General features: G+C 40.8%; 1 protein-coding gene across 4 annotated transcripts in view; it reads left to right on the top strand.

Moving 5' to 3' along the window:
* Positions 1-2,184: 2,184 nt before the first annotated feature.
* Positions 2,185-25,188, top strand: part of HECTD4 (HECT domain E3 ubiquitin protein ligase 4) — a 69,802-nt gene continuing 46,798 nt past the window's right edge. For 3 of the 4 annotated variants that reach the window (XM_084491509.1, XM_084491510.1, XM_084491508.1), the window contains exons 1-12: positions 2,185-2,594; positions 12,641-13,158; positions 15,770-15,859; positions 16,214-16,344; positions 18,671-18,779; positions 19,422-19,560; positions 20,451-20,621; positions 22,076-22,268; positions 23,597-23,758; positions 23,854-23,967; positions 24,417-24,557; positions 24,937-25,169. In XM_084491509.1, the coding sequence (XP_084347635.1) occupies positions 2,403-2,594; positions 12,641-13,158; positions 15,770-15,859; positions 16,214-16,344; positions 18,671-18,779; positions 19,422-19,560; positions 20,451-20,621; positions 22,076-22,268; positions 23,597-23,758; positions 23,854-23,967; positions 24,417-24,557; positions 24,937-25,169 (2,193 nt within the window). In that variant the 5' untranslated portion in view covers positions 2,185-2,402. Of the gene's footprint in view, positions 2,595-12,640; positions 13,159-15,769; positions 15,860-16,213; positions 16,345-18,670; positions 18,780-19,421; positions 19,561-20,450; positions 20,622-22,075; positions 22,269-23,596; positions 23,759-23,853; positions 23,968-24,416; positions 24,558-24,936; positions 25,170-25,188 lie in introns of those variants that run through there. The other variant, XM_084491511.1, reaches the window with a different exon arrangement.

Genomic DNA, 25,188 nt, shown 5'->3' with positions numbered 1-25,188 from the left:
TTCTGTGCCTAGCCTGGCATGAATGCATCCAGAGTTACACGTGGCTTTCTTCTAGCTCCGAGTCAGCTCTTTATTCAAAGACAAGGCCTGGGATTATATTTCAAGGCAATTAGTGGATTGAATCGACAGCTATATCAAACCCCGATTCTCCATCTGGGAGCTGCTGTGACAACCATATTCCTCCGGGACAGAGCAGTCCATAAAGCCCTGGAAGGAGCCTATGAGAGCTGGAGACAAAGAATTCTCAGCCTGGGGTTACCCAGCTATGAGACAGACTTTTAGAGAACAACAGACGCATCCAAAACCAGGCCACCTCTAGAAAACATTGCAAATCTTTTTTGTTGACAAGCCTTTCTGGCACGAGTGTTGCTTGTGAACATCACATTTTACTCCCAACCCTGCTATTCGTATTGATTTTGCAGTAGATGTTCCAACTGGTACCATGATGGTATTAGAAAATGTAAAGAGAATTTCTTTTTTCAGTATAACACTGAAATGTATACACACTTTTCTTTTCTCTTCCTCTATTTCTGTCTCATATGAATGAATGAAAACAATATAAAACTCCTACTCTGGCAACAAAACAGTAACACTAGTCACTATCTTGCAATGAAATATTGTGACTAATCTAACCTCAGCAGCTTTCCCATTCCTCCAAGGAGACCTTGTGAGCACAGCTTATCTCAACAGCCAGAACTCAGCTGCCACATCCCACCTGCCATGAAATCTTCAGAGCTCAGCATTTTCTCTCTTCTGAGTACTAGGAGGGCTCCCGAGGGAGGATCAGGGTGGATTTCCTATCTGTGGCTGTGCCCATCTGCAGCCGTTGCTCCCTGTGTCAGGTCCTGACCAAAAATAACAGATGCCCACGAACAGTCTCTCATAAAACTGTTGATCCCAACTCTCCACAGTCTCCCCTGTCATTTCAAAGCGAGACCCTCTAGTGCAGAGGAAAATAATTAGATAATAAAGCCAAGCCTGAAGAGCCTTCTGCTCTCCGATACCTGAATGGCAGTGATGTGCGACCAAATGATGGGAGATGCCACAGAGATGAGTAACCCACGGCTCACGTGGATTTACCTGGGTCTGACTCTGACCTGGCCTCATCGGCCAAGCAGGCAGCCGGGTGCGTGCTCCTGCTGCTGAATCAGCAGCACAAAAGTCTCTGTGTGGGCTGTAGGTCGTGTGCTCGGCCATCACGTGCCGAAAAGCTTCTTCTCAGCAAGATTTAATGGGACATCCACTGCCACCAGCAGATCTCACCTTACTTCGGGTTTGAATTTGTTTTTCCCCAAACACCACGGTACGTTTGTTACGGTGCACTAATATATTAATCGGATCAAACAGGTAAGTAAATGTGTCACGCTCCATCTCTGTTCAGTTGTGCAGTCACTGTTTGATGAAGAGCAGCCACTCACAACGGGAATCCCCTCAGCAATTACACACCAAAATACTTATCATTTATCATCCTATCGCCCTCGTTAACAGGGTTTGTCCCTGCTGCCCTGCTGAACAGCCAGGTACCACCTGCCTGTGACCCACTGAACAGGCTGGGGTGGGGGCTGAGCCAGCTGGGTGTGAAATCAGACCGATGGAAAACAGGCAAGGTTACACAACGGTGCTCAGGGGAGAGAAAAAGGCACAATTTTATCTTTAGAGCTCCTTTCTTTCCACACGTATGGCGGTGTGGCGGACACAGAGGAGCGGACAGGAGGGCAGGGAGCTGCCTGCTGGCGAGCCCTGAGGGTTTCTGAGAGGCTTTGAGCGGCCGAGAGAGGGGAGGAAGATCTGAGGGGAACCACTCCCGGGGCAGGGCGCTGAGGGAGCCGGGGCTTGAAGGGGCTTGAAGGGGCTCGAGAGGGGCTGAGGCGAGCGGGGCTGGGCTGAGGGGACCGGGGCAGGGCTGAGGGGAGCAGCCCCCGGGGCGTGGCGAGGCACTGAGGGGAGCCCCCGGACCGTGCCGGGAGCGGGTCGAGGCTCGGAGGCGGGGTACCGGGGGCGTCTCCCCAGCCCTCGGGGCGGCACCCAAGGGTGCCGGGGGCGGACCCGGAGCTTGGAGGGAGGCTGCCCGGGGTGGGTGTATTGTTCCCCGCGCGGTGCATGCCGGGCCCGCCTCAGCCCCCAACATGGCGTCGCGCTGTCACCTGTGTCTGTGAGGAGGGAGCGGGACGCGGCGCTCGGCGGGCGGCTCCTCAGCGGCTCCCGGACTCCCCCCCGGCCCGCTGGCGGCGCCTCGCCGCGCTTCGCTGCTGCCTCCCCCGCCGCCTCCGCCGCTGCTCGCCGCTCTCCGGCCGCCCGCTGGGCGTCCCGCTGCCCCCGCCCTGCCCCCGCCATGGGGGGGTAGCGGCAGCCGCCTCGCCTCAGCCCTGCCGAGCCCCCCCGCTCCCCGAGCCGGCCGCGCCATGGGGTCCCCGGCGGCCGCCTCAGCGGCGGCGGCGGCAGCAGCGGCGGCGGCGGCCAGCGACTCGGCACAGTGGCTGTCGGTGAAGGAGGAGACCATCTTCCTGCACGACGGGCTGATCCGCGTCACCGACCTGGCCGAGCTGCCCAGCGAGATCATCGGGGTGGCCGAGCCCGGCGACACCGAGCTGGAGGTGAGGGGTGGTGGTGGGTGGGGGGGGGACGCTGAGGAATAACGGGAGGGAGCGGTGAGGAAGAGGAGGAGGAGGATGAGGGGGTGGGAGAGCCCAGGGAGGGCTCTGGAGCCGCCTGGCATCAGGGCAGAGTTTTATTTATTTTATTTTTTGGTTGTTCCTCTCGGTGATGGTGACCTGGGCAGGGTGGTGGAGAGGAGCTGGTGAAGATGGAGGGTGAGGCAGCGCCCGGCTGGGAGATGGGAGCTTTCGTGGCTTTCTGAGGCAGCCTTCGGCTCCGTTGTTTACAGCTCTGTGCCTTTTTGCTACGAGGCGGCTGAGGATCAGCCGGTTTTACAGCTGATACTGGGGATGTCAGGGGGTCAGGCTGACAGGGATCGCCCCCAAAGACCCAGCAGGGCGGCTGGGCTGGGATTTTTCCTTCCAGCTTTTTGCTTTCTCAGAACCGCTGGCGGCGGGTTATACGGCTGCTTTATCCGACGAGGAGACAGCAAAAGGGCTGAATGTCACAGCTTGTAGGTTGGCTCTATTTCGCAGGCAGCGTTTTTTTTTTTTTTCTTTTTTTTTTTTCTGCTGTGTGCCTCCCTTCTCTGCTTTCACCCCGCCCTCCTCTCCGGCAGGGTGGCTTGCAATGACACAGGGTCTTTGTCAGCGGAGCTGCGTGCTGGAGCCAGGGGATGGATGGCTCCGCGGCAGCTTTATCTCTGGCCTCTGCTCAGTCGTGAGCATTTAGGCCTCAAAACCCTTCACGAGGCTTTGGCCATCGACACGGGGGTGTCACGGAGAGAAAACCCCACGCCAGGCCAGGTGCAGGGGCTGGCGGCTCTGACAGCCGCCTTGTTCAGCTCCTGACGTTCATGAGAACTTCCAGCTGCCTTATCCAAGGGGAGAGATTTCATGCCGAGAGCGTGTTTTCTGTTCTGCTTGGTGTGGCTGCTCCCCCGAAATGGATGTTGGCGAGCGTCACATGAGCGGGACAGGCCGGGATTTTAAGGTGGATGACATCCCTGTGCACAAACGGACACGGTTCTCCCTTGTGATCAGTCCCCTCTGGCATTCAGCGCAGCTCCTGTTCAAGAACGTGTTCAAGAAGCTGCATTCCTTTGCAGCTTCGAGCCTGATAAATGTGTGAGGAAAACAGCATTGTTAGGGCTGGATGGTGATAAAGGAGGATACCCTTTAAAAACAAACAAACAAAAGCACCCTAGCTTTTAAGATCTTACAGTCCAGGAATATGTTCCAGCATGAAACTTGACCAACACTGGAGCACTGAAGAATCTTTTGTTAGGGCAGGGAAGGGTCTGAGCCTCGGCCTTGGACACTTCCATGATGAGTGTTTCAGCAGTCCAGTCACTGATTGACATAATCCTTTCTGTGCCATTTTTTTTTCCTGTTATGCATGCTTGCAGTGTGAAACTTTAAACAAATAAGCATTACTTTTTGCGACAGTTCTCATTTTGATCTATGGTCTTAAAAATATTGAAGCGTTTTCTCTCACTGAAAGAATAGATAGCTACAAGTGACTTATTTTTCAAGGCTTGTTAGTAAAGTGGTTTGTAGTTTTTGATGCTGGTGGGGGGGTGTTTTAAAAAAGACTTGAAATTTCAAGTAATATAAGTTAATTTGCTTGAAACTTTTCTTTCTGTGTGTGCATCTTTTAGATGAAGGGTTACCTTGGTAAACTGGAATGGCTTTGAGGAGCCATTTTGTGGAAATAGGTGCACGCATCTCATTGAAGTGTGGTCACACTATCGACTAATACAATGAACAGCTCATTTGCACTATTTCCACTCATAGTTGCAGTGCAATAAATATAATTGAAAGTAATCCAAATGGAAATCTCTTGGGATGTGTTATTGGACAAGGGTAGGAGATGCTGCAGCTGCTGCTTTGATCAGTAAACTTCTTTGATACACTTCTTGTGCTTTGTCAGTGGCAGTGAGAACCCTGATTGACTCTTCTGTATGAAGTGGTTAATTAAAAATGGTTTACATTTAAATTGATACTTTCAAAGCAAAACAAAAAGTATCATCCTGGTCTGTTTTGCTTAAATATCCCTTTAACAAGCATGTTGGTGAGTAATGTCAGTGTACTTGCACGTGCTTCCTTTGTCCTTCTGTTCAAAGGTTTTGCCTACTTATGAAATGAAAAGCAGGGAAAACATGTTACAGTACTGGCATTATACCAAAAAGGGTTTATGAAAATTTAGACCCCTTTCAACTCCCAAATGATTTTTCTAATATCTATTTAGCTCAGTATGTGTATGTGTTTATATATGTATATACGCGCACACACATATAAAATTTTCCCATTAATAGTAGTTTCCAGAAGTGTTAGTATTCTTTCATGTGAAAGTAATTTGTTCTAGGGGTACCTTTTAATTCTTAGTGTCATTTGTTTTTTATTTTTGATTTTTATGTGCTATAAATGATGTATACCAACTTTTCAGACCAACTATCAGCATATTTCCAAGGAAGTATTACCAAAAGGAGAAAGGGTTCTTTAAAAAAATAAAAATAAATAAATGTTGATGGATTTGTTTTTAATATTGATAGATTTTTGTAATGTTAGAAAGCCCTTCTGGTAAGGGTTTCCCAAGCAGGCCCTCTTGCTAGGAAGAGACCTAGATTAGTTAGCAATTATACAAGCCTTTCGTACAGAGGAATGGCTTTCAAAGTGCATAAGGTCTTCTGCTTCTTGGAGACAGCCGTATGTGGCTAGCAGCTGAAGATGTTGCCATGACATTTTGCCCAGTCTCTGCCTCAGATGTCGATGCCTGCGCAGGAGGGGCAGCTTAATGGAAGGTGAGCCGTTCTTTCATGTGCCACGAGGGAATCTGCACCGCTTCCAGAATCCTCCCAGTCAAATGTCTTTCGCAGAGCCAGTAACCCTTGGGACAGGGCCAGGAGGTATGTCTGTAGGCAGCAGTCCCTTAAAACACATACTTTAATCTGCCGTTGTGTGAGAGTCACTGTTCTAAGTCTTACAAGAATGCCAGCAATATAAATTGTTAATTGTATGACTGCTAACCCTTGGTAATGTAATAAGAAGGACTTTACTGAACAGTGGCTGTTCATAGAGGCTGTTACATAGCCTCCAGGTGATAAACTTGTTTCTAGACGGTTTCATTTGGCTGCCATACATTGCTGCTGTCATCCTGCAGTTTAAGGAGGACTTGTTTCTGCTCTTCCATTCGTCTCCAGTATTTCATTAGTTTTAAAAGTGCAGCGTCAACAGTTTTTCAGCTTAATTAGCAATATGTTCAGTTATATTTTTCCTCAAGGTAGTAGGTGAGGAAAAGACAAATCTTTAATACCTAGGCACAGTTTAAAGTAGAACAACCTTATGTGCCACTCCACTCCTGGAACTTGTAAGCTCTCTGTTTTACATAACAGCCTAACTGAAATTATGGTCATTTGGATATTTGCTTTTCCTTTGTTTGCTTTAACATGAAGTAGGGGCTACATTTCTAGCACCAGTAGCTGCCTGGGTCCTGTATGTCTGTCCTCATTTAATATTTTGATTTGTGTCGAACCCCGTTATTGTAGGGCAGAATATGAGATGCCACTGGGCAGTTGTCTCTCTGCGCTACTGACAGATATTTTTAATTAAATGTAGGTGTGGAAAAACAAAGGTGGTGGTTTTCTTCTGCCCGGTAAGGTCTGGGCTCGCCATGTAGCGAGAAGTCCAGTGTTATTTGAGCAGAATGTCCTGTGACAACTCATGTTTTTGGTCAAAATGATTTCGCCTTAGAGGTGTCTGCCGCACTTGAAACTTTCACCCGCTTCCCTCGTGGACTAGCAGAAACATTTTGTTGCTTTTCCATGACTGCTGAAGGAGAGGGTAATTATCTAGGTCAGTGCTTCCCAAACCTTTCTGGTTGTGACCCTACTTCCATCTCCGAGCTTCGCTTCTGTCAAGCTAAAAATCTCTAATGCCAGCATGAACAGTTGGCTTTTTACAAGGTGGGTGACCCTTCTTGGGGTTACGGCCTCTCGCTGGGGAGCCGCTGATCCAGGCGTGTCTGTCGGGCTGGTCACGTTCCTGCTCCTGCCTTTGGCATCCCCTTCAAATCCCTCAAATACTGTAATTCGTCTCAGATATCAAGGTTGTTTAATGAATTTGTACGGGTACAAAAAGATGGTCTGGCACAATATTGTGTGTGCAGTAAAAAGGTACGGGTTTTTAGTGCTTATTCCAGAGCAAGCAATTAGGTTTCTAATGCTTTCGCAACGGAGAATAGTACATGCTTTTAGCTGAGTTGTTAAAAAGCTGTGCTGCTATATCCAGGCCTATGAATCGATAGAGGCCTTGAGCAAGGTGATACGGTTAAAACTCCGTGGAGCAGAAAAAAAAAAAAAAAATGGTCTTGGAATGGTCTTGAAACTTCTGATTTTAAATGGACAATGCATCTTTGTGACATTGGAGTTCTCAGTTGCAACACTAACTGCATTATGGAAGTATGTAGCAGCTCCTAAGAAACAACAAAATTTCAATATATAAAACATCTGGAGGAAAGTGTTTGCACAGATACAAATATAAAGACACAGTCATAACAAACAAGCCCTATAGAGGCTTGAGAAAAATGATTTAAAAGAAATCAAGGCGGTATTTTCCGGTAAGACAGCTTCCCACTGTGTGTCTCCAGAAACTGCTGTGAGCAGAAATGCTGTTACCCTGCAGAACAACAGAAAGTGGAGGACTAAAAGTATGTATACAATGTTGTTTATGGAAGCAGCTCACATTTTGATGTGTATTTCAATTTCCAGGCTATCTTAAAACTGTTGATTCTGGTATTTCTTGTATAGAACATTCTGTAAATCTTGGAATTCAGGCTTCCCTCTATGATTTTATTTCTAGGGTCAAAAGAACCAAGTAAGCATGTGGTGCTCCCTGTATGTTAATGCTGTGGTGCACAAGAAGTGACCTTATTGCTGCAGCATGGTGCTGGAAGTATTGCACTTAACTCTTATTATGCCTCTGTTAAAGATACCTTACGATTTTGGGGTTGTTTCCGCCTTTCTCTATGGTTTGTTCCCCTTTTTGTGAGACTGGGATAATGCATGTTTAATGCTCAGGGGGTATTATGGATGTAAATGATACCGGTAAATGTACCACCATTTTCGGAGTGTTGCTCTCTTTATGTGCAAAGTCCAGCCAATTTAATTACATAGAGAAAGAATTAAATGCTGGTTTAGAGATGTATTGCAAGTGAAAGCTCTTATAACTTGAGGAGAAAGTACACCTTTGTGAGCAGCCTCATTGTGCATCAATTCCGTATGTAAGAGAGTTAACACCAAATGGAAGCAGCTTATTCAGCATGAGACTAATTTTTTTAAAAAAAGTCCGTGTTCACATCTGTCATTGGCCAGGCATTTTCTTCTTCCATTTCCATTCTACTTCTTTCCATTCTGCCTCCTGCTCCACACCTGGTAACTGGGCTAAGCCAAAAAATCTAGCTTAAAAAGGTAAAATAAAATAATCAAACAAAACAAAAACAGTAGGGGAGGGGGGCTGGTTGTGAAGGCACAGTGCTACTGCCAGCATGAGGGGACAGAAATCGTAGCTAGAGGAAAAAGCAGTATTTTAGTGGCAGCTCACTTCTAAATTTACTTAATGTGGTCATAAAACCTCAGGCTAAAGCTCTTCATGTAGATTAGTGTGTCTTAATTGTAGCGTGTCCCGTGCTCGCTGTTGGTAGAGAAGCTCTTCACCCTAACAGTTGTGAGTGCTGCTGACTGTGTTCTGGAACAGCACCGACAAAAAAAAATGTTTAATGGGAAGAAGTCTGTGGTTAAAGTCTTTTCCTGGGTGATATGGGACAAAAATTGGGTACAGCAGGACAGATGAGAGCCACCTGATAGTTGGTCATCCAGAATTAGATTGATCTTGTGCCTCTTGATGTTGAAGGTGTCAGTGAACTCTTTGATCATTCATTTTCATGTTAAAATATTTATTAAAAGTGATTTTAAATATTGAATAAAGAAATAATATATAAGGACAAGATACTGTAAAAGTAGTGACAAGCAAGTTTTTATTAACAGTGTTTAATTACATGTGACTTCAGGCTATTAAGCCTGAGCCTTGGAAAATCAAAACTTTTCAAAGGTAATTTTCTGAGTAAAGTAGGCTTAAAGTTGGAAAATGTGATGATTACAGTCACGGGGTAGTCACTGTGTTTTCAAAGTGACTGAAGAATAGAATTCTTATTTGCAAAAATAATCAATGTGATGTTTACCCTACTTACAAAATCAGATTTAGACAAAGATCCTCTTGAGAAATGATGTTTTATTTCCTCCCCTAATTCTAGTGCCTTGGTTATTGAATGTTTGTGAAGTAATTGACGTTTTGAGTGTGGTGGTTTATTTTTTGTTCACCAGAAGCTATTCTATAAAACTTTCCATTTCTATTATAGTGCAGTTTCTTTTGTTTGCTTAATATTATTGATTGTTCCTATGGAAAATGTGAATTTGTCTTCTCTAAAAGCAGAAATTGAACTATTTTAACTCTACCAATGTACTTAAGGTAGACAGATCTTAAATTTATTTTCCCCAATTCTCTTTGTCTTTCTTAAATGACTACGGTGTACTAACTGCTAAACAGCATCTTTGCTTTTTTGGGTTCTCCTTTCCTTAGCATGATAACGTGCATTATTTTTGTAGCTTGGCTATTTATCTTCTGAGTTTTCTTCCCTCATTTGCTAATTCTGAATATAATCTGTCTGTTCACATTTTATTTAGTGTTCTTCCTTTGCACATATGTATGATTTTTTTCCTTTTTTTTTATGCCAGTGCGATGGTGTTACTGCTGAGCTGCTATTTCTGTTAGAGGCTGCCTTTTGAGATGTAGGTACTTGGGTAACTTGTTTTATGGCAAAATGAAGCAATTTGCTCCCTCCTTTACAAGCTTTTAGATTCGGTTTATGCCTGGTTACTCAGAAACGAGCGGTGCTGCGAGGTGACTGATTTACTGCTTCAGGTGACTGCTTGTGCTGTGCTGGTGTTTGGTTCTGGTTGCTTCTGAGATCTCCCCAAGTGTCACAAAGGTAAATTCAGAGCCAAGGTGCCCAAACAGCCCTCATAAAAGGGTGCTGGAAATCAGTCTGAAATCAGAGCCCGAACTCAGGTGTAAGCACTGAGGCACCCAAGAGGGCAGGGAAGGGGATTTTGGGGATTTTACCCCTTGTTGGATGAGTAATCGCTGTTCAGTGGAGTGTCGGGGAGGACAGCTTGGGTAACAGCCGTGTGCATCCACAGGGAAATGGATCTCTGCATCTTTTAACAATGAGAATGTTCAGATCATCTCTGGATAGGAAAAGAATAAACTAATTTGGGGGAGAAGGATTAATTTTGCTGGGCGGTGTGTAAAAGGGAGGTTTGGCAGAGTACGCCAGGTTTCATAGCCAGAAGAAACCCTCTTTAGTGGTGTGGCCTGGGGCTAGAAGTATTTAGAATGGCAGCCTCTGGGAGCCACGTGCTAGGGTGAGCTGCAGTGAATCAGCTGGGTAAAGGAAGGGAGAGACCTTTCTGAATGAATTCAGGAAAATCTGTTCTAAAATAATTTGTACTATTTCCTTTTTTCATCTGTCTTCTGTAAGCACTGGTGGTTGCATTGTCTGCTTTGGAATTCGTGATTTTTTTTTTCTTTCATTTTACTTTAACCTGCTCTGACTTCAGATAGGCTTCAAGATAAGGAGCTTTGCCTGAAGATGTGAGAAACTAGTCAGTGTGCCGAGAAAACCTCAGTAAGGGCTGAAGAAGCCGTATGGACAGCGCAGAGCAGCTGAAACTCTGTCAGTGTCAGGTCAGGAAGAGGGGTGTTTGGATACCCAGAGAGAAGTGGGATGGTTCCCTGGTGCGTACCTCTGAACCCTGAAAGTTCCCAAATTGTTGGTTGGAGCCAGTCACTGTGAAAATTTTAGTCTTGAAGCTCTTTTTGGGGATGTCTCTGAGGATTTACCTCTAGTCAATACAATGAAGACTCTGCTAAACTGTGGGACATAAGAAATAAGAGTGGAACCCAGGATGACCACTTCTCGTAAGTGTGCCTTCAGCTGGACACAAGGAAGTGACAAAATTTCAGGGTTAATATCCCAAATGCATAACTTTCCTAACAGTTTGGTTACAGTTTTATTGAAGAGAACCTATCAAAACGTAACATTAGTAACTTAGAGGAAACTGAAAAACGTTTCTGAGTTCCAGCTGGAACTCTCTCTTTGGTTGACTTTGCAATTTGGCTGAAATAAGTCAATTCTAGCATGTCTGAGTGTTTGAATATTTAAACCCTCTGTTTATTATTACATGCTAGGCACAGATTTGGCTCAAAGTCCAAACGGGGTTGCACGAAGTTCATGAATTAATGCAGTGATATAGAGGGACTTAAAAGAAAAAAGAAAAAAAAGTTGTGCCCACCTAAGGTCAGCTAAGGACCATAAACTTCTTTCCTTCAGCATTTCACTCAAGTTGAAAATATTGGTTCTTCCCTTCTCTGCCGCAGCTTGTTATTGCTTAGCTGAGGGCCCATTATAAAATGGTTTAAACCATTTTAGAATGCAATTGCATCTATAATAGAAAACAATTAAGCTTATTTTTGAGACAATAGAACATACATATTAACAGGAGGCAGTTATTTAAAACATATATCATTTAGGGATTAGTATTCTTAATCTCTTTGAAGAAATTAATAAAACGATTCTGGAGTTTTCAGAAGCTCAATCCTAATGTCTATTCAAATGTAATTATGATGTGAATTGCACTTTAAAGTGAACTTCTCATGACTCCAATGGAAAGTGTTTGGGCTGCACTGAAAAGCTGTTTAATTGACTTTAGCAAGGGTGTTTGTAGAAATGGCAGATGTGATTTGTCCTGAAGCATTTTATCAAGCTGTTCCAAATTCTACAATTAGGCAAACATCTATTTCATATTCTGTATGACTGCTGCCTATAATGATAAAAACTGCATGAAGTTACCCATTGCATTTCTTCAGCTATCACGTTTTTCTTCCCTTAATGTGTAAAAAGCAGGAGGGAAGGAAAGGCTTGGAGCGTGCAGGGGGGCTGAGAAGTGTGTTTGGGGGGGCTGAGGGCAGCGAGGCATGCAGACAGGAGCCCTTTGGATGCTGGATTCAAAGTATCAGGAAATGGGGAGCTCATTGCTTTCCTTGAGGTTGCCAGAGCTAAAGTGACTTTGCTGATCTCAACTGTTATATTCTGTGAATACCCAAAATTGTGAGTTCCTCAAGTACCAGGCTGGATACTAACCCATAAATATGATTTTGTCACCGTTTACTTATTTTCTGTTGCAGCTTTGTATCCAATCTTGCTTAGAAGTGCCAAAAGGACCTCTTTTTTTCTGTCTGAAATGATGGTGAGGCTTTCGGGTTTTTAAACTATGGCAGCAACTGGAAATATTTTGAAGAAGATAGCTGAGTGCAATATGATCTGATTGGGGAGGGAAAAAACAGGGTAGGGAGAGCATGTAACTAGACTGTTAATTTGTTTTACAGAACAGATGGTGTTTTGGTTTGAAAAGCTCTAGAACTAGAACATACAGATTCCTATTACAAAATACCTTCACCTACTATTTTTCATAGAGGGGTTCTAAACTTACCACCACCGCTCAGTCCTTGAATTTCCTAGCAAAATCGTCTCAAAACCTTGCCACAGTGGAGATTTTAAGATATTTAATGTGTTTTTCTTTTTAAAAGCTGTATTGTTGTTGTTTCAGCACCATGTTTGAAAGCTTAAAAACCTCAATCCCAGGCTTCTGTTGCAGTGCTGACTCAACAGTAACAGACTGCCCACCATTCACCAGTTCTTCTTATTTATATTTATTATTTTATTTATATTTATTATTTATATATTTATTATTTATATATTTAACTTTTATTATTGCCCAGATTTCTTAAATTTTAAATAAATACATTAAAATCCCACAGTCTCTTGTAGCGGACAGCTTGTCTAGATATACTAAAGGCACGTTATTTTTTTTTGTTTTTGTTTTTCCTTAGAGAACCTGCCTAAATGCCAATGTTTTCCCTCCTTCCAGATCCTGACGTTTGAGACCAAGAACCCGACCGAGCTGGCTGAGCGGTTGCGCTCGGTGTGTGGGAACCAGAGCAATGCTTACGCTCGCCTGCTGGAGTACCGGCTGAACGCCCTGCGCGGACTCTGGAACGCCCAGCGCCAGCTGGCCTTGGAGGAGCAGCATGACCGGGAGAGCTCGGGGGACGAAGAAGCACTGGCCTTGCTCAAGCGTCAAGGCTTGTTACAACAGCCCGAGCAGGCGCCCTTCACTTCCCGAATGGGGCTTCTCCTGGTCTTTCCCCTCATTCAGTCTCAAAGTAGAACAGACCCTTCCCTCTGTAACATAACCGCTGAGGTGCTATTGAATTGCCTTCGAGACTGCCAGCCTTTGAGCTTGACTAAGGAACCAGCTGACTGTCTCAATGGGATAGAGTCTCTGCTGTGCTCCTGGCTGGAAGAAACGTCTGCTTCGGGCCATCAGATTCCGTATAAGCAAAAAGAAAATGCTGCTGCTGCCCTAGTTGCCTTGGCTTGTGCAAGGTAAGGAAACTGGATTGAGATGTAGTTGTGGTTGATGTGGATAGGAAGTGTTTGTATTTCAAGGTGGGAATCAAAAATGATGTGACTGCAATGTTGACGTTCTTTTTTGGTTTATGTTAGTGTTTTTCTCTCTAATATTTAAATACTTGTTTGGAAAGAGTAAAATTGGTAAACTAAGCATTTATTTTTGTGTGTTTTTAGCATATGCAAAAACAGAAGGATCTAGGTTAGAAATGTCTCTTGTGCATATTGCTGCTTCTACTTCAACGATCTCTTCTAGGAATGGTTCCAAATGTTTTTTTATCATGGAGGGAAGTTGTCTCACTTTTCCCTTTGCACTGCCCATTAGTCCTGTAGCTTAATGCATCTTTCTTCACATGAAGAAGTAGAAAGCATCGCTGCCAAGATGCAGGACAATTCATTTCAGATTTCACTGTTGCCCTCTTCAACATACGGAGGCATTTCTTATTTGGTTGCCAGTGAGTTCAGCTAATGTAGGTTGAACTGTCCTGTGTCCTGTATGGGTTTAGCACAGCATCAGGCAATCTAGGACAAAATGGCCATTACAGCCTTTAATATAGGTTGACCGAAACGGTTTATTGACATTATTGACATCCTTCTAGATCCTTCTGGTTTTAGGCGATGGGGCTTTGGGAAGCAGATAGGACCACAAAATTCAGCCATGTGAAGGTGGGTCTGCAGTCACGAGTTGCCTTTTGCAGGTCTTGGCCTTAATGTTTAATATTTCTTAGATTGCATCCTTCTCTGTCAAGTTTAACTCTGCTTTAAGATGTTGAAGTTCTCAGGAGTTGTCACAATTTACTTTAGAAAGCATTTCTTCCAATGAAAAACAATTTCTATTGTACTTGTTCTAGCAAAGTCAAAGAAATCTATTGCATGTGGCAAACACTTCAGCACTGGCAGCTACCTTATCTGAAAAGCGAAGCACTTGAATGTAGCTCAGATAAATAAGTTGAGTTTGGATTTGGTAAAACAGGATCTTTTTTTTCTTCTTCTTCTCCTAGACGTGGGTTTTCAGAAGCTATGGCCTGTTGTGTTCTGGGTGACTCTGTAAAAGACCTACATTTCAGATGCAGCTTTTAAATGAAAGATGATCTTGTATTTCTTTGCAAATCTGCTCTGTATTGCTTAGAGTTGTAACATCCTAACATGCTATGTTACCTGTGAAAGCCCTGCATTTTGCCTTTAAATGTGAACGTTGTGTGTTGGGTACTTTTTGTAAAGGATAAGCCTTCAAAATGAGATGATTATTGAGATTCCTAGTTGCAATTTTGGGTGCTCCATATTACTAAAAATAAAACAGGATGAATATTGATTTAAATAATGAATAAGGTGCTTTGAAGTACGCAGTGTCATTTTCTTCAAGCTGAGTTTTATCAGTGAAAGCATTAGGCTGAAGATGAAAGTGGGGAAAACACATTTTTGGAGGTGCAGGAGGAGACAATGGCCATTAAAGAGCCAAGGCTGACCATGTGTGGCAGAAAGCAAAAGGCTGAGCTCAGCAGAGTGCTTGGTAGGGGTCTCTTCAATTCATCAGTCGTGTTTCTGGAGAAATCAATTCATAACCAACTATTATATCCAAGGCACAGTCGAGAACCTTGTATTTAGCTAGGCTATTGTGCCTAGAAATACAGCCAACCACTTCTTTCAGAAAATGTAACTTCTTCCTAACGTTGATCTTTCAAGTAGAAACTGTAGAACATATTTTTAACCTCCTCTGTATGTCTTTATTTCTACAGAAACGCAGTGTTTTCCTCTATGTTAGCATACAGATTCCATAAGTTCTCCCCCCCCCCCCCCCCCCAACAAAAAAAAATTAATGTTATGAATGAGCAAACACTACAGTTAGAGTTACAAACTCCGTTTGTAAATACCACAGTAAAACTTTAAAGCAGCACGTTTTTAAGCAGCAGGATCAGAAATGACTTCTAGTTCGGTTTAGGTTTGTTTTCTCAAGTATCTAGTCCTTGTATACATTTAAATCTATCTTTTCGGAAGGGGAAAAGCTTCCAACTTCGTGTTTGGAAGCAAAGTAATCAGACTCTCAATAATAAACTGATTAGTTTGGTATTTTCTGTTTTATTCAAAAAAGCCATCTGAGTGTGTCTGCAGCAGCTCTTATTAATATTTCTGGCTCAGCCCCAAGGAAGACCCGCAGATTAGGTCAGAAGATCTGAAAGCGGTTAATCAGCTACAAGAAATATTGAAAGCAGCTGTAGTAGATGCAAACCTGAGGCCTTCTATCACGCGCCTAGGTTGCTTTTACTGCATAAGTTGTTTATGACACAGCTGCTGCTCTCCCTACCTGCATGGGGCTTCATCCTCTTCCAAAAAGCCAGGGTGACTCAGAGGAGCGTTTTGCCAGCATGCTGCCTTTATGTTACCCTCTCTTCCTCTTTTCACTTCCTCCACAAAAGGATGAAAGTCATCCAGAAAAGAAATGCAAATTAGAAAAGAATCTTGATGAAATATCTCGGATATTCTCTCTTTATGATGCTGGATATTATATTCTGCATAGATGCTGTTGTCTGTGTGCATTCGGTCTTGTTTCAATCGACATCTTTTATTCATGTTTTTCTTATCCTTTTAGAGGGTCGCTGAAAACCTTTGTTCATACAGTGCATCTATTACAGAAACAGACTGATCTAGGATCCTTGCCTGTGGCTGATGTATTATACAGGTTGGTAGTGACTTTTTCTAATTGTAGCACTTTTGCACCAGCTCTGAAAATGTGTAAATGCATTTACGGATTAATGTCTTTAAAAGTGATTAAAAGGCTTTAGGGTTTTTGAAAGCTCTAGGAAAGATTGGAGTTTACTCAGTTGCAGAAGGAAAACATTAGGAAGTAAAATCTAAAAGGATCCACTATTTTTCTAATGAAATATTGATGATTCTTTTAAGCATCTTATGAACTCTGACAGAGGAAAAATTACGTCTTAAAAAAAAATTTTTTTTTTTTAAATAATCTTAACTTTTGATGTGGGTAATTTTTGCTGTCACTGTTCTCTGTGCAACTTATTTTTTGTGCTTTAAGGTTGTTGCTTTTGGAGGGGGGACCTGGATCACCCTCTTGTTTGCTTGGAGGAAAGCATATAGTGTCTTGGGGCTTTGAAGACATGTTACCTGCACCGGATGCTAACACTAGTTCCAGCGGTGAAAATAAAGGTAAATTATTTCGTGTTTGTCAGTATCAGCAGAGAAGGACAAAAATACTTTGTGTTGATAATTAAAAAAAATAATAATAATAATGTAAGGCTTTAGAGTTTAAAAGGAGTTCTCCTTTTCTGATGGAAGTCACATTAAAGCAACTACAGTATGTGTCAAATAACTGAAAGCTGAAGGGCTTAAAAAGGCCCTCGGGAGTGAGAATTGGACATCACAAGGGTGTCCTAAAGCCTGAGATTTAATGAGAGGGGGAGAGCAGCAGTGGCTTGGGCACTTTTTTGAATATACAGACTATGACAACACTGAAGTTTCAAAAACATGGACCTAATGTTTCAGGCATACTAAGTGGTGTACTTTGCTTGGCCTGTCATACCCATTCTTATTAAGCTAATCTAGCTAGATATGTAAATAACTTTTTGTAAATTGATTTGCAAATGATTTTTTTTTTCAGAGAGAAAAAAGTATCCTTTTTATAGTTTTATATTAAAATGAAGAGGGTAAATCCTAAGTCTGGTGTATTAATATTAGTTACGTTAGTGTAGCTTATCATTTTTTTTCAAATACAAGCTCTTAGGGTTCAGAAAAGTGTTACTTTTTCATTGCTGAAGATCAGCTCTCCTTTTGAATTGTCCAGTAGTCAGGTTGGAGCAAAGCTTCAAAAGCTGTAGCTGTGGTGACCCTCTCTGACTTCAGTGGGAATTTTGCAGAGAGGTCAAACTGATTTATGGATATTATCCACTCATTAGTCTTTCAGGACGTGTAATTTATTTGTCCTGTGCAGTATCACTCTATCCAATAGCTATCGCTGGCAAAGCATGTTTATTTTTAGAAGTACAGGATCATTGTTCTTTCCCCCCTTTCCCTGTTCCCCTTTGTTTCTGTTGAATTGATCTTGTATTGTTATTTTTAATGTTTTCCTTTGCATTTCTTTCCCTGAATTAATTCTCAGTTTTTCTGCTTTGCCTGCTTACTATTTTTGCAATAAATAAGAGACTTCATGAAGCTTTTGAAATATTAGGTCAAGCTTTGATGACATCTCATTAAGTTTAATGCAAGCTGTAGGAAATTACAAATCTGAGCAGTCATTTTAGGCTATCTGCAAATTCAATGAAGGCATCCATATCTTGAAGTTCTCTTGCTGCAAGAGTGACTAGATATTTTTTTCTTCCCCTAGATGACTGTTCGGATTATGTGAACTTAAGTAGGTTGGCTGAAATGGTTTATTGACAGCCCTGTTACAAGGCTTTGTCCTGTCTGTCTGTTCTTGATTGTTAATAATTACTACTCTGTGAGTGACAGAGCTGTGGTAGAAATACGTTTTGTTTCAATTTAGCAAAGTTCAGAGGTGGAAGGGGCTGCTGTAGAAGAAGCATGGTGTTGCACGAGAAATTAGATCAAGGCTCGAGATTAGATTACTTCTTCCACGCAAACAGTATGTTAGAGCAGCGGCGGTTGTCCTGAGCTTGTGTAGTCATAAATCTTGCTTCTAGTTCTGGGTTCTGAACAATACCTGTTGCAAAACCAGAAGAGAATGATCTTCTGCTCCTTTGTGTCATTTTGAAAGCATTTTAATAGCAAATGCCTAAATTGTTTTATATTTAGGTAAAGGAATTTTCCACTTGACATGAGTTCTGTTGCTTGGTCCTGTGTTCCTATTTATAGTTGGGTATGCTAGTCTGGTTCCTACAGTACTTATGGTTTTGAATAATGTGCAGAAGAGCCAGTTTAAACTTATGGCCCAAGCTTCTGTTAAATACATATATATACACATAAAAATATATCTTGTTTATATATAAATCAATATATAAATGTTATATATTTCAGTAATACCAGAAGACTGGTTGTTAACAGTGAAATGAGAGTACAACACAGGAAAAGAAAATTATTCAGAAATACATGATGCACTGTTTTTTTCCATGATTCAAATGAACTACTGTCATTTATTGTCTCAGAAGGGAAGTTGAGTGACTAGTACCCAATTCCTTTTATTTGGCAACACTTGGAAATTTAAATTAGCCTTACAGTGTTTGTGCAAATTGTGTGCAATCCAGACACCACTTTAAATGTTGAATGAAAGGTAAAGAAGCTGCAGTAAAAAGAGTAAGTTTTGACTAGGTTATGGTATCTCTTAGAACATTGAATAATAAATTCAATATTAATAAAAATAAAAATAAAAATGGTTCTGACTAGTCAGTTTTGACCTGTCTTGGGCATCTGTTGGTTTTCAGTTGCTCTTGTAGCTTCAGCAGAAGTCTAATGACCATGGAGAATTTCTAGTTTTGTGTTACATCAAAGGTCTCTGCTCTATTCTTTCTTCCTGATTCAGATGCAGACTTAGGACGCTGTCTTGCAGCAGATGGGCTCTATCTTTATACAACTAATTCAGTGGGCAGAGGAATAAGCAAATTGGGATCTGGATTACATGGTACTTTGCGGTAAGTGACAGCATAGTTGAATACTTGCTAGTCTGCAGATCTGCTTGGAAAAAAGTAAATTGTTATTTTAGTAAACCTTTCTCAAATGTTAGGAGTAACAAGATTAGAGTATATTACATGCTTTCATTAAGAGTTATTTTAATGTTTTGGTCTTATCTGAAAGTCATCTTGAGTATTTTCTCTAGAATCACAGAACAATGTAGGTTGAAAGGGACCTCTGGAGGCCACGTAGTCTAGCCTTCTGCAAAGAAGTATAGTAGCAGAATAGCTGGGATTTCAAATCTTTATTTTTGAATGTAGATTAAGTCAGTTTATTTTTTGCTGAGAGGGAGATACTGTAGACTGTTTTTATGTATAGCTGTAAGATTGCTGGATTTGTAAGTATTTGTTTTCTAATTATGTAATTCGCTGTATAAATTATTAGTGCAGATTTGACTAACTGTACCTCCTTGCTTCTTTATTGCTTAGAAGTCATGAGGCTTCTTATGCTTAAAACCTTTGCAACAGAAATTGCTGACCTAAATTGACTTGAATTTAAGTTCAGTCCAAGTTCAAGAATGTGGTTGTGAATTCTTCTTAGAAGAATGAGCAAACAAACCTGCAGAGTTATAAAGAGTTTTAATGTACTGCTTTTTTTGTCAGTGGTTTTGTGTACTGCCGTAACGAGGAGCTGGAGACTGGGTGGGTTGCTTTTGGCAACAACAAACTTCTTCATCGGCCCGTCTCTTTTGATAATAAGCCTCACTCCCTTTTCCAGGTTGTGGATCAGCATACCCTTCAGGTAAAAGGAACAGCTAGTATGTTCGTTGCAGAGTTAGTGTACAAAAACATTCTTAAGTTATCACAGTCACTTCTAACTCTTAAGTAGTGTTGTGCTTGAAGTTTCTCCTTTCTACTTTGTGAAACTGCCTTTTATAAACCCCAGTTAAAAAACTGCCTTGTAGAAGTTTTAAGTTATACTAAAGATACTACTTTCCTTATGCATGTGTGTATGTATATGCATATACATGTATGCACATAAACATTAGCTGTATTATGTTATGGTAGTATTGTAAGAGAGAATATAGTATGATCATATTATAAAACAATAGCAAAAATTGACTTCAACTGAAAACGTATTCTTCCTGAACAGCTGTTATTCAGGTTTAGTTTCTGATTTAATTGTGTTTTGTAGACAAACAACTGTCATCCTTTTTAAAATTGATAGCGTTTTACTTTGTAGTTTGCTTTTTTGTTTTTCCCTGTTATGGTTTTAAGGATGGATACGCATATTCATGTCCAGTGTATTTCCTGAAATTGTTTGGATTCCCATCCTCTTCCAAAGCTTCAAGTAATGCTTCAGAGAAGTCGCAGAAAGTAGACAAATTTTTAGTATGAGTGTTTTCCTTTTGGTACTGTGACTATGCTTTCAGTCGTTTGAGTGAAAAGAGCTAATCCTTTTATTTTTAGGTATGTCAGATGTTTAGGTGTGCAAGCTGTTTTGTATGCAATAGATCAATTTGGTAAATGTTGCACAGTAGCTCTTCAAAACAAATTCATGTAATGTTATGTCCATTAAAAAGCCTCTCGTGGACTAACTTCATTTGATCTTATGTATCTAAGTATGCTGCTCATATTCAGAAGAACAGACTTCAAAATCAGAACTATTAAGGTGCTCTTTCTGTCTTGTAGGTATGTCAAATAATCCCAATGCCAGTAAATCACTTTCCAGTTGGCAGTACTATGACTACCGTGCATCTTTCTTCAGATGGTACATACTTCTACTGGATTTGGTCTCCTGCAAGCCTCAATGAAAAAACACCAAAAGGCCACTCAGTCTTTATGGACGTTTTTGAACTTATAGTAAGCAAATTTAGTTGTCTTCTGCGACCCTGAAGTTGGTAGCGTGACTACTGCTTAATTAAATATCAGTATTTTCAAATAAACATAACAGGTCTGAATATTGATATGTAATTTGAATAGCTCTTTGTAATGTGTTTACAAAATAACAGAACAGAAGGTGTATTGTTCAGCTCTATCTTCAGAGGGCATACGACTATCACACTCACAATATGAATTGTCTTGTAATGTAAAACATACTTTATTATAATTAGTAATTAAGTTTTATGCTGAGACAGTAACTCAGTATACTAAGATTTAAAGCGCTGTTTACTGTGGATCTGCTTCATTGTGTTAAAAGCTAGTCAGTTCCCATGAGTTAAAGTACAATTGTTTTGTCTACTCTGCATTTTAAAACCTGAAATGTTTTTACGTTGTATGGCAATCACTGATTCTTCTGTAAAACCAAATGCAGAATAAGCCTGGAGAAATGTATCAGTAGTTTGAAGGCTTTTCTCTCAACAGCTCATATGTATATGCTCATATGTATGTAGGTATGTGTATGTATACATGTACATACACTTCTGTGTGTATTTGAATTTGACAATGAAGCACCTCAATCTAAAGATTTATTTAAACAGAAGAGCTTGGAGTAATTCACAAACATCTAGTATTGAAAATTAGAATTATACCGGGCCTTAGCTTTGATGGAGTACTCTGGGAGCAATATCTGTACTTGTGCTCAGTCATGGTTGCACAGCTGCTGTACATAGTGGGGTGATAGAGCTGAAAGTGATAGGCTATGGGAGCACAATGTTTATGGAAAATATCTAATGCCACGAATCAGGTCGTCTCTTCATTAAGAGATGTGGTTTAAGAAAATCATCACTTCTTGGCTGGTAAATGATTTAAGGCCTCTCTTCACAAAAACTTGCCAGTGAAACAATATTAAGCTTACAGAGACTTTAAATATTTTTAAGGTTCAATAAATAAACTTAAAACTATGGCAAGTAGTTCTGTCTTCAAGAGCAGAACAAGTGGAAGATATTCTTCTGAATCATGAAGTCACCAATGAAATAAATATACATCTGTGTAGTTTTCATAACACATTTTTTTTCCCCCCTAATAAATTTGACACCAAGGTTTAAGTGTGTATTCCTACCCAATATATAATACTGTTCTGGTTTATTGTTCACTTATTCATTGTTAATTGGTCCTCTGACCTAACAGTAACCAGTCCTCCACTAAACCATATCACTAAGTTCAACATCTAAACGTCTTTTAAAGATCTCCAGGGATGGTGACTCCACCACTTCCCTGGGCAGCCCATTCCACTGCCTCACAACCCTCTTGGTAAAGAAGTTCTTCCTAATATCCAACCTAAAACACCCCTGGTGCAACTTTAGCCCGTTCCCACTTCAGCGTCTACATTTCTACTTCAATGTCTACAAGTGTTTTTTCTTTTCTCTGTTTAATAGGTAGAAAATGGCATATGTATAGCAAATCCTCTACAAGAACGCATTATATTAATGAGAAAAGAGGGTGAATCCGCGAAGAGTATAAATGAGATGCTTCTCAGTAGGCTGTCTAGGTACAGAGCTTCCCCATCAGCAACACTGGCTGCTCTCACTGGCTCTACCATCTCCAATACTTTGAAAGAGGACCAAGCAGGTCAGGAGAGATATTACTGGCTCAGTAATTTTTCATATTTTGTTTCTTAACATATAATCTGTTCTAGTAATTACTAATCTCTTAGGACATGTTAGAAAAACAACAAAGTGCATTTCTTTCCATGATAAGTATTAGAAATACATATGCAGTATTTGGTTAATGTTTGAATTACAGGTTCCTTTGCTAAATTAGTCACTGACTGTGGGAAAAGTTTAAGAACAAAGAACTGGAGGAAATGCTTGTATACGTAGCTTCCTTTTTAGTGGCCTATCAGTTATAGGACAGATTTATGCCACACTTGATCAGATTGGTAATTGCACTTCTGTGTTGCCATTTCAACTGAGCTTTGAGTTGATGTATATAAATGGAGTGCAATTTAGAAAATGAAACTTTCTTCATAAGCAAGTTGACTGTTATAAATTAGAGGTAACATTGCTTTTTCAATTAAAATTTGTAGAATGTTTGGATGTTCTTTTACAGACCTGTTGAAACTACCCAAGTTAGTTAGGGAATCATGGATGAACAGTGCTAGCTTTCAGGATGATCTGGAGCTCTAAGATTTTATTCAGTTTCTCCTTAGCTCCTTCTTTTCCTCTTTCATTCACACATATATCTGAAACTAAATGAGTTTACTTTCTTTAATTTTAAACAATGTTAATTAATTTTAATGAAAATACCTCTACAGGAAATTATATATTCTTACAGGGAAATTGGCAAAGAGTTAGCTTGAAGAGATAATATCAAGACTGTATTTCGCTAGTTAACTAGCACGGTGCAGAAGAAGAATCGGCAGTTATTCTTGGCCACTTCTTTAGTCAGTGCTCTGAAAAGTGTGGATCAGCTGTGGCAGGAGCTAGATCATTATGACTATACATTTCATGTTGAGCAGGAGAACTTAAAATAGTAAATGCGTAGTGTATCTTAAATTGTCTCTTTATGTTTAGAAAAACTCTAGAAAAAGCTCTAAAACTGCTCTCAATATGTTTATCACCACATAAGTCTTAAAAACAATTTTGTTTAAACTTGTATTTTAGCCTCATAATTTTCCTGGCTTGCAAACAAGGGGTTGTTACCTTTGTTAATTTTTAAGTTGTTCTCTTTAGTTAAATAACCTGTGAAATTGTTTGTATCCTTCTGGGGATTGACACTATTGTGTGGGATTATGAGGCCACCCCTACACTCATCTTCTGAATGCTGCAAAATACAGTTTATGTGAATTTCCATATTTTTTTTTATTTAGAACTCCAAATATAAATCTTCCTTGTTTGCTGCCTGTTATTGTAAGTTTTTCAGGTTATGAAGACATTTATTTTTGTTTGATATTTCAGCTGCTAACACTAGCTGTGGGCTGCCACTGAAGATGTTGAGAAAGACTCCAATATACACATGTGGAACATACTTGGTGATGTTGGTCCCACCCCCAGGTGGATCAGGCAGTTCTGCAACACGTTCACTCTTTGGAGGAACGAGTGCTTTGTCATCTTTAAAAAGTAAGTCAGATACGTTTATGGCAGACTTTAAGTCCTTGCTTTTCCGAAATGCAATAAACTTCTCAGAAATTTATTGGAGACTTTTTTTTGTGTAGTTCTTGCTTCGAGCTTGGTGTTCAATATCTCAGACGGGCAGTTCACAAGCCGAGCAGATCTCATTGATGCTGCAGGAAGTTCGCTTGGACGTGGTGCTCTAGTACCAGGACTTGGTAAGAAGATGATCTGTTTTTAGGATCTAGACATATCCAACCCTTAAGCTAGTTGGATTTCAATTTACACTAATAGATTCTGCAGAGGGAGAGGTTTTGTGGCTGTAGTAAAATTTTGTAAACTTCACGTTTTTGAAAGTTCAGAATTCCCTGAGGAAATTTCCAGTGTTTTGCTTTGCAGTTTCAGCTGCATACAATCTCCAGAAAAATGTTAACTGTAGCAGAAAAGAATCTTAAGCAGGTAAAAGAAAAAAGGATGTGTACTTACTTCATTTCTTTCGTAAGATTTCCCTTTGTTTTGTTCCAATGTTTTTCATTCTGATGCATTATTATTAAATTACTGTGACGCAGAATTTTTAAAGCTTATTAATTAGGTTTATATCTGCTATAAAAATACTTCAGTCTTTTTTTTATATTCTAAAGTTTGCTGTGCAAAATATTTTCTGTAGGTGCCTGTTATGATACTATGAATAACATGGTATGGACGTGCTCTAATGATTACATCGATCAGTGGTGTAATCCTGGGAACCAGGCATTCCACTGTGTCTGTCAGAGGCTGGGAGTTAGCCATATCATTACTGAGCCCAAAGGTGAGGCAAACATACAAGTCAGCATTCTGTGTAAAGTGGAAGCGAAACATGTGATTATCGTAGAATAAATATACAGAAACTACCTTCTGAGAATTTCTATTAAAAATTGGTCTTACCCTTGCAAAGGTCCTTGATCACCGTTCCTTGGTCATTGCTTTAATAAACTTTAAAAAAAAAAAAAAAAAAAAAAAAGTTTGGAAGTTTCCAGATTATTGTTACCTTTGGCACATTAAAAAACGATGCATGTAATTTTCTTCTGTTTATAATGTGGGTGGGAGTCCTGAAGTTAGAGATGAGGATGATATAATGCATTTTAGAAGCAAATTCTAATCCTATAGTCTGTTTGTAGACAGTGTTTAAACTGCGTTTCTTCTTCTAGGGGATGCAACAACCACAAATGAGGTTATTAACCAATTACTGCACCATGTTGGTGCCATGTGTATCCACCAACTCAACCTGCTTGCAGCCAGCAACAATCTCCCCATAACAAACTTTTTGGGGAAGCAGCATCCAATCGAAGCACATCATCTCAGCAGTATCTGTGACATTATGGAGAAAGCTATGGTGAATGGAGATACTTGTATAATTCGCTGCATCCTTGTTGTCTTTCAGGTACGAGAACATCTCCCCG

Source organism: Aythya ferina (genome assembly GCF_964211825.1).
Source record: "Aythya ferina genome assembly, chromosome: 17".
Taxonomy (NCBI): domain Eukaryota; kingdom Metazoa; phylum Chordata; class Aves; order Anseriformes; family Anatidae; genus Aythya; species Aythya ferina.
Note: the sequence above shows the minus strand (reverse complement) of the source record. Positions and strands in the feature narration are given on the sequence as shown.